The sequence below is a fragment of the Typha latifolia genome, chromosome 5 (genome assembly GCF_019914945.1).
Source record: "Typha latifolia isolate L0001 chromosome 5, TyphaL0001v2, whole genome shotgun sequence".
NCBI lineage: Eukaryota > Viridiplantae > Streptophyta > Magnoliopsida > Poales > Typhaceae > Typha > Typha latifolia.
This window is the reverse complement of record NC_133090.1, coordinates 14,524,185-14,537,627: the sequence shown is the minus strand read 5'-3', so window position 1 is coordinate 14,537,627 and position 13,443 is coordinate 14,524,185. Positions and strand designations below refer to the sequence as shown.

Below are 13,443 nucleotides of genomic sequence, written 5' to 3'. Positions count from 1 at the left end.
TGAAGACTTATTTATTCATTACTAATACCTAATGTGTATTTTAAACGGTTATGATTTAAAGTTCCGTCTATTTACAAAGTTAAGACGGTGGCAACGAAATGAAGAATAAAAAAAATATAAGATAGTAGATTATATAGTTATAGTATATTAAATATCATAGATGGATAATCTTAGAAAATTATGTATTAAACACAATGCTGTTACGAATCGGTCTAATTCGATCCCCAACGGTTATAGAGTCGATGAAGCATGTAAGAGAATTTTGATAATGCTGTATATTCTGCTTTCTTCTATTATCTTGAACGGTACGAAGAGAATTTTGAAGGTAAGATTGAGTTTGATACCAAATCTGAAGATTACTTATTATGCTTAACACAAATAATATGGGTCAAGAAAGAGTGATATTGATACGATGACTAACCACACAAATTAATAAGAGGCAGAACAAAAACTTATTTGAGATTTTTACATAATTGTGCTGAAACCTTTAAAATTATCATAAACCTCACTATCTTTTCTAGATTTATTATCTGATTCTTACAAGAGCCTTGTCATTTGATCTCATTTATCTTCACTATATATTTTTTTTTTCAACACTCTGTGATGAAGGTGAAGAAATGCTTGCAGGTCACAATAGCCAACTAAACACCATCTCAAATGATACAAGACGATAGCCATATAAAACATTAAGACAAGACAAACCACACAGCTTCTATGCTCATTCGCAGAGGAACATAAACACATATTAGTAAAATTTCTAGGACTTCCGACCAACCTTCTTCTATGGGTTTTGCTGTTAAATCTGATTCTACTAAGTCTAGTGATGGTCAAGCTTCTGACAGAGCTAATCAATAGAAAGATAGATCTATTTACACATATTGTGGCTATTCCGGGCACACTATTGATAAGTGCTACAAACTTCATGGATAACCTCTTGGGTTTAAGCTTTGACAAAAGCCTAACTCTATTGCTACCTCCAGCACTGGTGTATCTAAGGTTGCAAACCATGATTCTGAGACTGAAATGTCTTCTAATGCCAATCACATGAGCAATTTCGTTCAAATGCTCAATCCATATATTACAAATAGAACCCTATATTTCTACAATATTAAATCATTTGGTTTTATTATTACAGTGGACGAAATAAAATATATAATACGTAGTCTCTTTAAAATCATATATTTTTTTATTCTTAAATTAATTTTTATTTTTTTTTCTCTAATATAATATATGAGATTAGATAACAATAGTTTTGGATTTTATGTTGTGAGATTCGGTATTTAATTGCGATTTTATTATTCCGTATGCATTATTTCATTCTATTCTATTATAAGTTTATGTTCCAATTTGTTTCTAAATTATTTTAAATGCTTAATTAGATTATATGAGTAAGTGAACTTGATAGTCGGATTAGATTATATATAACTATTAATAGAAGGATAGACTGCAACAAATTCATGCACCTGGAACTGCAGGCTTCTGTGCATAAATGATTTTAACGTTTTGGCTGACTAATAAACTAGGAAACAATACAAATGGGCCGTGCCGTGGAGGTGGTAGCCGCGAGTCATGCACCCGTATCTCCTAAGTCCGGATCTATCAGTGGCTGAGCTCCTGAAGAGGAGGGAGGGCAATGGTCATAACATGGTGGAGGTAGTAGGTGTTGAGATGGTCAGAGAGATGGCCTCCATCACACCGGGGATATAGAGTCGAAGGACACTGATCTGGTGGCCACACCCATTGGGGCTTCCAAGGCGGCCGCCATCTATTGCTTCCTAAGGCCTGTTGAAGATGAAACCTAACAGGGCTGGGAGGAACTATGGAAGCTGAACGTGGCGCCACGAGTTAGGCTGCTATGTTGGAAGCTCCTGAGGGGTAGACTGCCAACTAAAGGAATGTTGCATACGTTACGGATTGGCGAAGACGACAAATGTAGTCTCTGTGGACTGTTCACCGAAACCATAGAACATCTATTCTATGTGTGTCTCAGACAAAGAAAGAGATATGGACCATATTATGCCAGGTGCAACCGGAGCTAGAGGAGATGGGAGGCTCGGTTGGATCGGAGTGGATCACCATGGCTTGGAGGAGGTGCAGGAGGGGTAACGACTGCATCCGGGCACTGATAGCGGCCACATGCTGGGGCATCTAGAAACAGCGAAACTGAGTAGTGTTCGGTGAGCAAGTGGAGGCAGTTAGCGTGGTGGCCATATGCGCTCAGCTCTTGACCGAGGAATACAAGTCCCCCAGGAACGTCGAAGCAGCGAAGGTAACGCAGGAGAAGGTCGGGTGGCGCCGACCTCGGAGAGGACGGGTGAAGGTGAACGTTGACGGAGTGTTCCGCTTGGGTGCGTGCCAGGCGGGAGCTGGGGCTATCATCCGAGATGATAATGGAAGAATGGTGATGGTCCGGTGGGAGCCCACACCAACGGTGTCACCACTTCACGCGGAGGCTTGGGCAATGCAAATGGGATTAGGCTTGCTGAGCAGAGAATAGTATGTTGAGGTTAAATCTGACTTTAAACACCGGTGAAGATATTGAGAGATGAGAGTCCTTGCCCATGGCAGTCCAGGCATTGTACGTGAATGTAAGGCCACCTTAGCTAAACTGGCTGAGTGCACCATAAGCCATGTACGGAGGTCAAGAAACAGGGCTATTGATTGGGCAGCGCAGCAGGGCTTGGGTGCAACCCAGACCGGAATGATCCGAGAGGGGGACCCAATGCCACCAGAGTTGTACACATTGGTCGAGATGGATAGTTGTCCATCTGGGAACCTTTAAAAATAGTGAATCTAGCTCTTTTCTTCAAAAAAAAAAAAAAAGGAAACGTTACAAATGTCCCATTCCCCATATAATTTGAATATTCTACCATGTCAAGTGGTAGAAATATCTAGTTGAATACTCTTTTCTAAAAATAAAAATATTAAAATATTAAAAAAGAAAAGAAAAGCAACAGTACTTACGATTATGATCTATCAAAAAAATAATAAGAAAACATATGATAGATAATGTGACTTGTGAAATTATTTTTTTATCACAAAAAAATTTATTAATTATAACTATTTCTATCATGCGACTATCACATACAACAATATCATTAAGCTCTAAAGGTCAATAATCTATCGGTCCCCACCGGTGGCCAATCGCTATCGTCCGACTATGCTTAGCCAACCAATTCGCAGCACTTACAGCCTTAAGAAGGACAGCATCAGCGAGAGGGATGTGGTTAGGATGCAATGAAACATATTTTCTTACAATAAACTAGGAAACTTTACAAATGTCCCATTCCCTCGGATCTATGTTCTTAATTTGAATAATCTACTGTGGTAGAAATATCTAGTTGAATAAAACAGCTCTTTTTTCTATAAATAAATAAAGAAATAAAAAAGAAGAGGAAAAGGAATGGTACAAAGATCAAATCAAAAAAGTAAAGGTATAGTTGAAATTATTGAGCATGTGGGTACATTTTATTGATAGTTGATATTATTGATCATGTGGGCCACATGCTCCGACAATTTCAATGGCTCTAGTAAAAACATAGATAATCTTACATGTATACTTATCGCTCAACAAATTAGCTTTGATTCTCGTATAAAAATGGTATCATAGTTAATTAATTATTTCATATTTAACGGGTTGAGGAATGTAAGCTAGACTTGGAGTGGAAATCGTGCTCTTGGAGCTGGACTCAGCTAAATTCGTAAAGTTTCTTTAAAACAATGCGAATATCCCACTCGGTCTGAAGGATATCAATTAAAATTGTCATAGCATCTTATCAATTTTTATAAATGCTAAAATAGTACATATATATAAGCAAGTTAATATGGCCGCTGACTGAACAACCAAATATAGCCGGGGGTAGACAGCGGACCGGGCTGGATTTGGGCCGGGCTTTTCGGGCCAACCGGGCTTAAGTATTTGTTCACGGCCCGACCCACCAATTACTCGGGCCGGGCTAGGTTCGGGACGGGCTAGAATAGTCTAGCCCGTTATCGCCCGTCGGCCCGTGAGAGATTGGGCTAGTCAGTCGGGCCGGGCCGGCCCGACCCACTAATCATTCGGCCCAACCCATATTTTAGCTATTTTTAGAATTTTTTTTACTATTAACTTATTTTTAAAAATATATATTTATATTTTTTCATTTTAAAAATAATTAAAATAAATTAAATTTTTTTAAAAGTGTGCTTAAAATAATGCAAAACAGACAATACTAAATTTTTTACCGTAGCAATGATAAATTATTGTAGAGGCATGTACATGGTACCGTAGCGTAACGGAGGGCCTAGTTGCGGGCCAAACGGCGAGCTGAGCCGAGTCGAGCGTGCAAAGGGCTGGCCCGTGCCGCCCATGGGCATATTCGAGCTCGGAACGGGCCGGGCCTAAACCGAATTAGGGCCGGACTTAGCCCGGTCCAAACCGGGCTAGGTCGGATCGAGCACCGGCGGGCTGGGCAGTTTGATCAAGTCTTAGGGGGGAATTGAAATGCCCCCAAACTCTCAAAAATTTTGTGGTTTTTTATCAATCCAGGATTGCTTTAGCTCGGATTGTGCAAGTTGGACTTAACACTATTTTCTATAAAAAGACATTTATTTACTTCATACATATCTCAAATGATTATTAAATTATAATGAACCAAAATATAATAAAATATAAAATCTTAACGAGAATATAAAGAAGTATGTATAAATATGTAAAATCTAACAAAATACGCATACCAAAAATTAATTATAAATGCCCACGCCGACTTCTCGTATTTTGGAACATTTGTATGATTGCCTCGTTATTATTATATAATATGAAAGACATCATTCTCAATGTATATAGTTAATTAGGCAATCATTCATCCATTAGTCTTGCATGAGAACCCATCAATTTTACATCCAATTCAGATATCAAGAAGAAATTAAAGTTTAATATCATTCTGATCACTTTGAACGTAAGAAAAGATTCTCTATCACTAACCACACAAATAAGAGGCAAACAAAATGTAATTTGAGATTTTTAAACTTTATACCAATATTACCACTACATTCTTTAAATATTAGGCCTTATTTATTTTGAGTTTAAAACTCCATTTAAATTAGTTTGAGAACTACTAAACTAGTTCAATAATTAAACATATTTTTATTTTTTTTATTTAATTAAGTCTATACTTTTAAAAAATAAAGACTAAAAACCGAAACTAACTAATCAAAAATAAAGTCTATACTCTACATTCTGAATCCTCTGGATCTTTAATGAGCAATTCCGCCAATGAAGATAGACCCGGTCCTTATTTCCTACATCATTCTGATAATCCTAGCCCAGTTCATGTTTCACAAGTCACAAGTCGCCGGTGACAACTGACAACTACACTTCATGGAGCCGAGCTATGGTGATTGCGCTGTCCGTGAAAACCAAGCTAGGATTCTTAGCTATGGTGATTGCACTGATCCTTTTCATAATTCATGGATCCATAATAACAATATTGTTATATTTTGGATTCTTAATTCTGTATCCAAAGAGATATCAACTTCAATGATTCTTTTCCAACCTGCTAATGAAATTTGGACCGGATTTCAACAAAAAAATTGGACCACATATTTTCCAACTTAGAAGAAAGTTAATGCATCACACTCGGGGACAATTATCTGTTAATGCCTACTTTACTAAATATGGGAAGAACTTAGCAATTATAGGCCAGTTTGCTCTTGTGGTGGAAATAAAAGCTTGCAGATCACTATCATATAAAGCATGTCATGTCTTTCTTGATAGGTTTGAATGATAATTTTGCTCAAGTTAGAGGCCAGCTGCTACTTATGGATCAAATTCCTCTAATTAACGAAGTTTTTGTTCTAGTTTCTCAAGAAGAAAATAAATATATATTAGTGAAATTTCTAGGACTTCTAGCCAACCTTCTTCTATGGGTTTTGCTGTTAAATCTGATTCTACTAAGTCCAGTGGTGATCAAATTTCTGACAGAGCTAATCAATAGAAAGATAGGTCTGTTTGCACATATTGTGGCTATTCCGGGCACACTATTGATAAGTGCTACAAACTTCATGGATATTCTCCTGAGTTTAAGCTTAAACAAAAGCCTAATTCTACTACTACCTCTAGCACCGATGTATCTCAGGTTGCAAACCATGATTCTGAGATTGAAATGTCTTCTAATGCCAATCACATGAGCAATTTTGTTCAAATACTCAATCCATCTCAATATTCTCACTCAATGGCAATGCTGAATACCCATCTTTCTGATTCTAAGTATGGTGCAGATGTTAATACCTCATTCTCATGCTACAGGTGCTTGTTTGTCCATTTCCAATTTTCCATCAATCCTATTTTTCATTCTTCAAGATATTGGATAGATGATTCTGCAACGACCAGCAACATCTTTTTCTTATCCGTGAAACCAGTACTTCAGAATGCATTTGTCACCTTGCATCATCAAAGTAGAATTTCTGTACATTTTCTTGGTACTATGAGGCTTTCTTCTCAATTGGTTCGGATATATTTGATATTCAATCTACATATGTGGTTATACCTACTGGATGCGAATATAATTTTATGACCACATCAATACTCCTTATTACAAAAGATTTATTCTAACCTCTAGGAAATAGATATATAATATGATCTTTTAAGTTTCTTGGAGAAGAGGGAAGAGGGGGAGGAAGGAGACGCTGCGTGGGAGAAGAGGGAAGAGAGGGAGGAAGGAGACACTACGTGACAGATGAATTTGTTTTCTTGTCAAGCAGGAAGAACGTGACGCGGGGGTGGGGACGAGGGGCGGGGGGCGGAGCAGAGTTTACTCCACACCAAGGGCACCTAATCTCAACCCATGTGCGAATCTAGAAGCCACACAAATATTTAAAAAAAAATGAATATCGACCCATACTCGTTACTTAATAAAAATTGCAAAGACAATGATAGAACACCACAACTCTCACGAACGTCAATCTTTATTACATCAAACTTTTAACTTATATATACGATATATAAAAACTGCTACTATGAGCAGTACTATATATCTATATATATTTGACCCACTAACTGATTAGTTATGACTCAAGGATAGAGCTCGATAATTGACCTAACTCCAAGAACTGGCATGATCTTATAATCGCTGAATCCTGCCTCCCAAAATATTTTACGCCACTCTTTCTCGTTACGTTCGAGGCTCCCATTCAGTATCATCATCATTAAGTCAAACAACAGCTCTGTCTCCTTAGTCTTTGTCTCTAAGTCAAAACTAACCACCATGTCTATTATAATTACTTTACCACCCGCTTCTCTTGCAGGAATTGCCTTCTTGCACTGCCGTAGTATCTTTACGCACTCCTCGTCATCCCAATCATGAAGGATCCACTGCAATTAGTCCACATACAAAAATTAACGGTTAAGATTTTTAGATCAACAATTCAGAGATTTTGAATTCAAATTAACTGCTACCCTGAAATATGTATGCACATACCGTATTATTATAAATACATGTAAACTTACACATAGAATTGTTACTAAATAATAGACATATATAAATGAACGTAGATTGCACATGACAAATATTCTGTGGAAAACATTAGAAAAAGTTGTGCTTGTGTTTGCTTGAGTTGGCTCGTTATTAACCTCTAAATTATGATTGCTATCTATCAAAACAAGGAAAGGAAAGAATAGGAGAGATGATGTGACTTGTGAGGTAATTAACACGTACAACCTTAAGAAGTACAGCATCGGCGGGAGGGATGCGGTCGAACATATTTCCTGCAACAAACTCGACGACGCCATCGGCCGCTATATTCCCGACAACATGAGGCAGGTCCAACACAGAGCACCGAATTTCGAACGCCTCCGCGATGGCTCTCGCGGCGGCGCCGATTCCTCCGCCGACGTCCACCAGCGACGTCACACCCTGGAAAACATCGCCATGCTCCTTCACCACGACATCCATCACGAACCGTCCATCCGACGCCATCCCGTCGTTGAAGATCCGATTTAGCTTGCCGTCGCGGCCGGCCATGTCCCAGAATCCCCATCCGTTCACCTTCTGGAACGGCGTGCGCTCGCAGCTTCTAAACCAAGAGCTCATGGAGGACGATGGATCAACTAAGTAAGGGTCGAGCATTGCGAGCACAAACGGCGATAAGCTCAAGCTATTGTTGTCGTTCACTAGGAGATAAGAGAGAGGTGTGAGGAGGTACACGTCCTCCTCCTCCTCGTCGCCGGATCCCGGGCTTCTTCGCGTGGCGAAGAAGCCTGAGTGGGTTAACATGCGCATGAGTCGACGTAGGTGAGGAGATCTCGAGGGTGGTAGGGAGAGAGCGGCGAGGAGCTCGGGGTGGGCGATGGATCCACCATGGTTGTGGATGGCGTCAGGAATGCCGAGCTCGACGGCGCATTTGAGAGACATGGATTTGAGGTAGACGAAGATGTGGTTCCATAGCTGCTCCTGAGCTTGGAGGAGATCATGACTCTCAAAATTCTTGGCTTTAGTCATGAGCTCCATCTCAGTGATTCACTATTCTTAGTTTGCAGTTTCCTTTGTACGTTTGGTGTTAATTATATAGGCATATAGAGAAACAGGCGAGTGGCCCCTTCCCCTCCCTCCCATCCCTCTTTTATTTCTAAATGTGAAATGTATGCTAAAGGTCAGTGTCTATCATGTAAGCTTTTCTATTCTTCAAATAGAATTATCTCGAACAATGTGCTTTATGATTAATTTATCTATTAGTAAAATTCGTATTAAACACCTTATTATTATTTTTTTACCTATTTCTGATTTATACACTGTATTTTCAATATTTGTAGTTTGAACTATATATTTTGCTTGAAGAAAAAAACTCTAGGTTAGTTTAAAACTAAAATCATTTCATCAGATGTAATAAAAATAGAGTATTTCATCCACTATAAACCATTCTTTTTTAAAATATCTAAAATCTCCCTATATTTTTTTCTTCTTTTAAAATACGATTAGATTACATCTTCTTCGTCACTCAAAATCTTACAGCAAGAGAGAATAATTTGAACCATACCAATAATTAGAATTAAGTAAGGAAACTATAAAATTCATAGAAATACAAATGTTCAATAACAGTGAATTACATAATAAAATTATGTAAATATAATTACAAACCATCCATAGATTATTAGACTTGAGAAGATATGAATCAATTATCAAAATTTTGGAATTATTTATTTATCGGTGAGTTTAGAGTATTTATCTTTCTAATCTCTTCACTACTATTTTTGGAAAACATTTAGACATTATGGGAGGTAATAGTGATTATGAAATGAGTCTTCAAAAGTTTAAATAGAGTAGTATCTTTCTCACTCCTTATCCTCTCGTTCTCTTTTACTATAATTTATAATTATTTTACATAATTCGTAGTTCTTTTAACATAATTCACAGTTATTTTTACATAATTTATTTTTTTTCTTCCTTCTAATATTTAACTGTGAAATTCGTAAATATAATTATGGAAAAAAAGAACCTAATTTTTATGGAAAAATAAAAAAAAACGAGATTAAGGAGCAAAAACAAAAACTAAGTGTATTTTTTATGCAAATTCTCTTATTTATTACCACTAGATTTAAACAATAAAATTATAAAATATTTTTTGTAAAGTTGCCCATGTTTATTTTTTTATATTTATTCTTCATAGAAAATTCGTCAGAGAGTAGATAAATTAGGCCCCCTAATAATTCTTTTCCTACGCCACCGTGGACAGGGGTCCGTACGATGAAGTGGCTGGCAAGAGGGAAATTACAAGTAGCACCTATATTTTTACAATATTACAAATAAAATCCTCTGCTTTTATAATTTACAGATTTTGCCCTTAAAGGACTCTCAAAATTTATGCTCAGATTTGCTTCTACATCATTTTAAATGCTTAATTTGATTCTATGAGTAAGTTAACTTGATACTCCGTTAGATTGACTATCAAAAGATGAGGTATCACTTAGTGGTTTTTTTTTTCTAACAAATATGAGGCTCTATTTATAAATTAAAAATGAGTTTTATTTAGAATTTAGTCAAAACGTAAGTTGTTATTTATATTTTTCTCTTATAAGAATTATTGTACATCTCTGTCCATTTAATTTTTGTAGGTTAGTGTTTATATCCGACAAAAAATTATAATAATCGAATGGTAGCGTGTAGATACTGCTTATGCTCGTACAAAATAAAAGGATACGGCTAATTAATATAATGGAATAATTGCACTGAAGACAAGAGGAAGAGTTAGTAGGTACTGGAGCTAGCTTCCAATGCAGGCTATGCAGCGCGCGATTGACATCAATAAAGCTCGATTATTGCGCTTTCTTCTTCATTACATTATGAAAATAATAAAGTAAAAGATATTTTTATATGAGTTTTTAATCTAATTTTCACATATATTTATTAATTATTTATAGACTTTAGTAATTATATTATAAATTCTTTTATATATTCAGAAAACGAATATGAATATATACAATATACAATCTATAAGTTTCACCCTCCTCTTATGGATAACTAACTATGATCACATCAATATTCTTTAGTGTAGCATATTTATTCCAATCGCTAGGAAATAAGATCTTGTTTGATTTGAATTCAGTGACACCTTCTAAAGTAGTTTAGGAACTCTCAACTTAGATCGATAACTACATTTTTTTTATATATTTAACTTAGTTCACTCTTTAGAAAATTAAGATAAAAAAAAACACTAACTAATCAAGTTTAGGACTTAGTCTCAAACCAACTAAGGCCTAGAGTAATAGAGATAGAAAAAGGTTTGCTATTGAACCCACCAAAACTAAGCAATTATTAGGGATAAAGATCGATAATTAATGTAGGTCTAAGAATGGGCATGAACTTTTAATCTCTGGATCCTGCTTTCATGAGTATTTTTTTACGCGCCTCTTTCTCACACTTTCAAGGCTCCCAGTCACCACCACCACCACCATCAAGTAAAACAACAGCTATGTTTGAGTCTGAATCGGAACCGATCATCTTGTCTATTAGGATCACTTTATTACTTGCTTCTTTGGTAGGAATAGTCCTTGCATTGTCATAGTATCTTTACGCACTCTTCGTCACCTTAGTCGTGAAGGATACACTGCAATCCATATATATCTATATTAATGCTTTGGGATGGAGGTGTAAATCAATGAGCCGATCAAGGCCGACCCATTAATAAAATGAATAAGTCTTGACAGAGACAAAACTGAAGGTACCATTAGCGTGCTGACCATAATTATAGCCTCTTCGATCCAAGATCATATGTTCCAAGTCTTAGAACCTGATCACGTACGTTAGGAGGAAGTCTAATGCATGTGATTATCTTTGAGCTGCGAAAACGAGTAGTGAGATACTCTGGAGGTAGAAAAAAATAATTAAGCATTACCTTGCTAAGAAGAGCATCCTTGGGAGGAATGCGATCGAATCGTCCATCGCTGGTAATGGCGTCGTTGAACACCTGGTTCAACTTGACCTCGCGGGCCGCCAGGGAGCAGTGAGAGTGATGGGTCTGCCGTGGTTGTGGATGGCGCCAGGTATGCGGAGCTCGACGGCGAGGTAGATGAAGATGTGGTTCCATAGCTCCTTCTGAGCTTGGAGGAGATCATGGTTCTCATGCTTGGCTTCACCCATGAGCTCGAGGTCACTGGACTAATTTTCTTAATGATGCATTTGAAAAAATTAAAAAATTTAAATGTGTGCTTTAAAAAATTATAAAACAGTATAATATCGAAATTTTAGTTAGTTTTTAGTGTAGCAGAACGGGCGGCTATAGTAGAACGAGCAAGTCTAGTTACGGGCCAAACGAGCGGGCTTCCGAATCGGACCGAGCCTAAACGGGTCCAGATCGGATCAGGCCAGGCCCGCGCGGGCTAGGCGAAGTCTATATATGCCTCACCGTTTTCTTCAATATATATATATATATATTACCGACCATGCATCTTTAAATAGTACGTCCTATAAACAGCACGTACGTTTTATGCATGAAACATTGAAACGTGGTTAAGAATGTCTTATGCTCGTACAAAATGAATATAATGGACTTTTCAAACATTAAAATCTTAGAGCTTGTTATTATAATTAATTGTTATTTACATCAAGATTTATTTTTGTGAGTTATATTTTGATTCATGACCGTGTTGTATTTCAAAAATATATTATTTTTATTATTTTCAATCTCAACGAGTAGACTGTAAATTCATTTAAAAGATAGATTTATCTTTATCCGACTCTTACAAGAGCCTTGTCATTTAATCTCATTTATCTGCACTATAATTTTCTTTTTCAACACTCTGTGATGAAGGTGAAGAAATGCGTGCAAGTTATAATAGCCAACTAAGCCCCACTCCAAATGATACAAGACGATAGGCACATAAAACATTACCACAAGACAAACACAGCTTCTATGCTCATTCGCAGAAAAACATAAATACATATTAGTGAAATTTCTAGGACTTTTGGCCAACCTTCTTCTATGAATTTTGCTGTTAAATCTGATTCTACTAAGTCCAGCGGTGGTCAAGCTTCTGACAGAGCTAATCAATAAAAAGATAGATATATTTGCACATATTGTGGCTATTCCGAGAACACTATTGATAAGTGCTACAAACTTTATGGATATCCTCCTGGGTTTAAGCTTAGACAAAAGGCTAATTCTACTGCTACCTCCAGCGCTGGTGTATCTCATGTTGCAAACCATGATGCTGAGACTGAAATGTCTTCTAATGCCAATCACATTAGCAATTTTGTTCAAATGCTTAATACATCTCAATATTCTCACTTAATGGCAATGCTGAATACCCATCTTTCTGATTCCAAGGGGTGGTGCATTTGTTAATACCTCATTCTCAAGCTACAGGTACTTGTTTGTCCATTTCCAATTTTCCATCAATCTTATTTTTCATTCTTCAAGATATTGGGTAGTTGATTCTGCTGCGACCAGTCATATTTGCTTCAATCAACATGTTTTTCATATCCGTGAAACCAGTTCAGAATGCATTTGTCACCTTGCATCATCAAAGTAGAATTTCTGTACATTTTCTTGGTATTAGAGACTTTCTTCTCAAATGGTTCAGTTCTTTTATATATATATATATATATATATATATATATATATTCAGAAAGCGAATACAAATATATTTGATATCTTTGGTTATACTTAGTGGATGAGAATACAATTTTATGACCACATCAATACTGCTTATTATGAAAGATTTATTCTAATCTCTAGGAAATAGATATATAATATGATCTTTAAGTTTCTTGGAGAAGAGGGAGAGGAGAAGAGGAAGAGGGGGAGGAAGGAGACGATGCGTCACGGACCCGGAGGCAGCCCAAAATAGTAGACTCCACACCTAGGGCACCTAATATCAACACCATCCATGAAATTCAAAGCCACACAAATTTGAAAAAATCGAATCTCGACCCAAACTCGTTACTTACTAAAATTGCAAAGACAATGATA

The 13,443-nt window shown here is 36.7% G+C and overlaps 1 protein-coding gene across 1 annotated transcript; it reads right to left on the bottom strand.

Moving 5' to 3' along the window:
* Positions 1–6,852: 6,852 nt before the first annotated feature.
* Positions 6,853–8,634, bottom strand: LOC140789575 (trans-resveratrol di-O-methyltransferase-like). The gene is made up of 2 exons (XM_073139334.1): positions 7,698–8,634; positions 6,853–7,351 (listed from the first exon to the last, which is right to left on the bottom strand). The coding sequence occupies exons 1-2, from the start codon at positions 8,484–8,486 to the stop codon at positions 7,052–7,054; spliced, it is 1,089 nt and encodes a 362-aa protein (XP_072995435.1). The 5' UTR covers positions 8,487–8,634; the 3' UTR covers positions 6,853–7,051.
* Between the last annotated feature and the right edge of the window lie 4,809 nt (positions 8,635–13,443).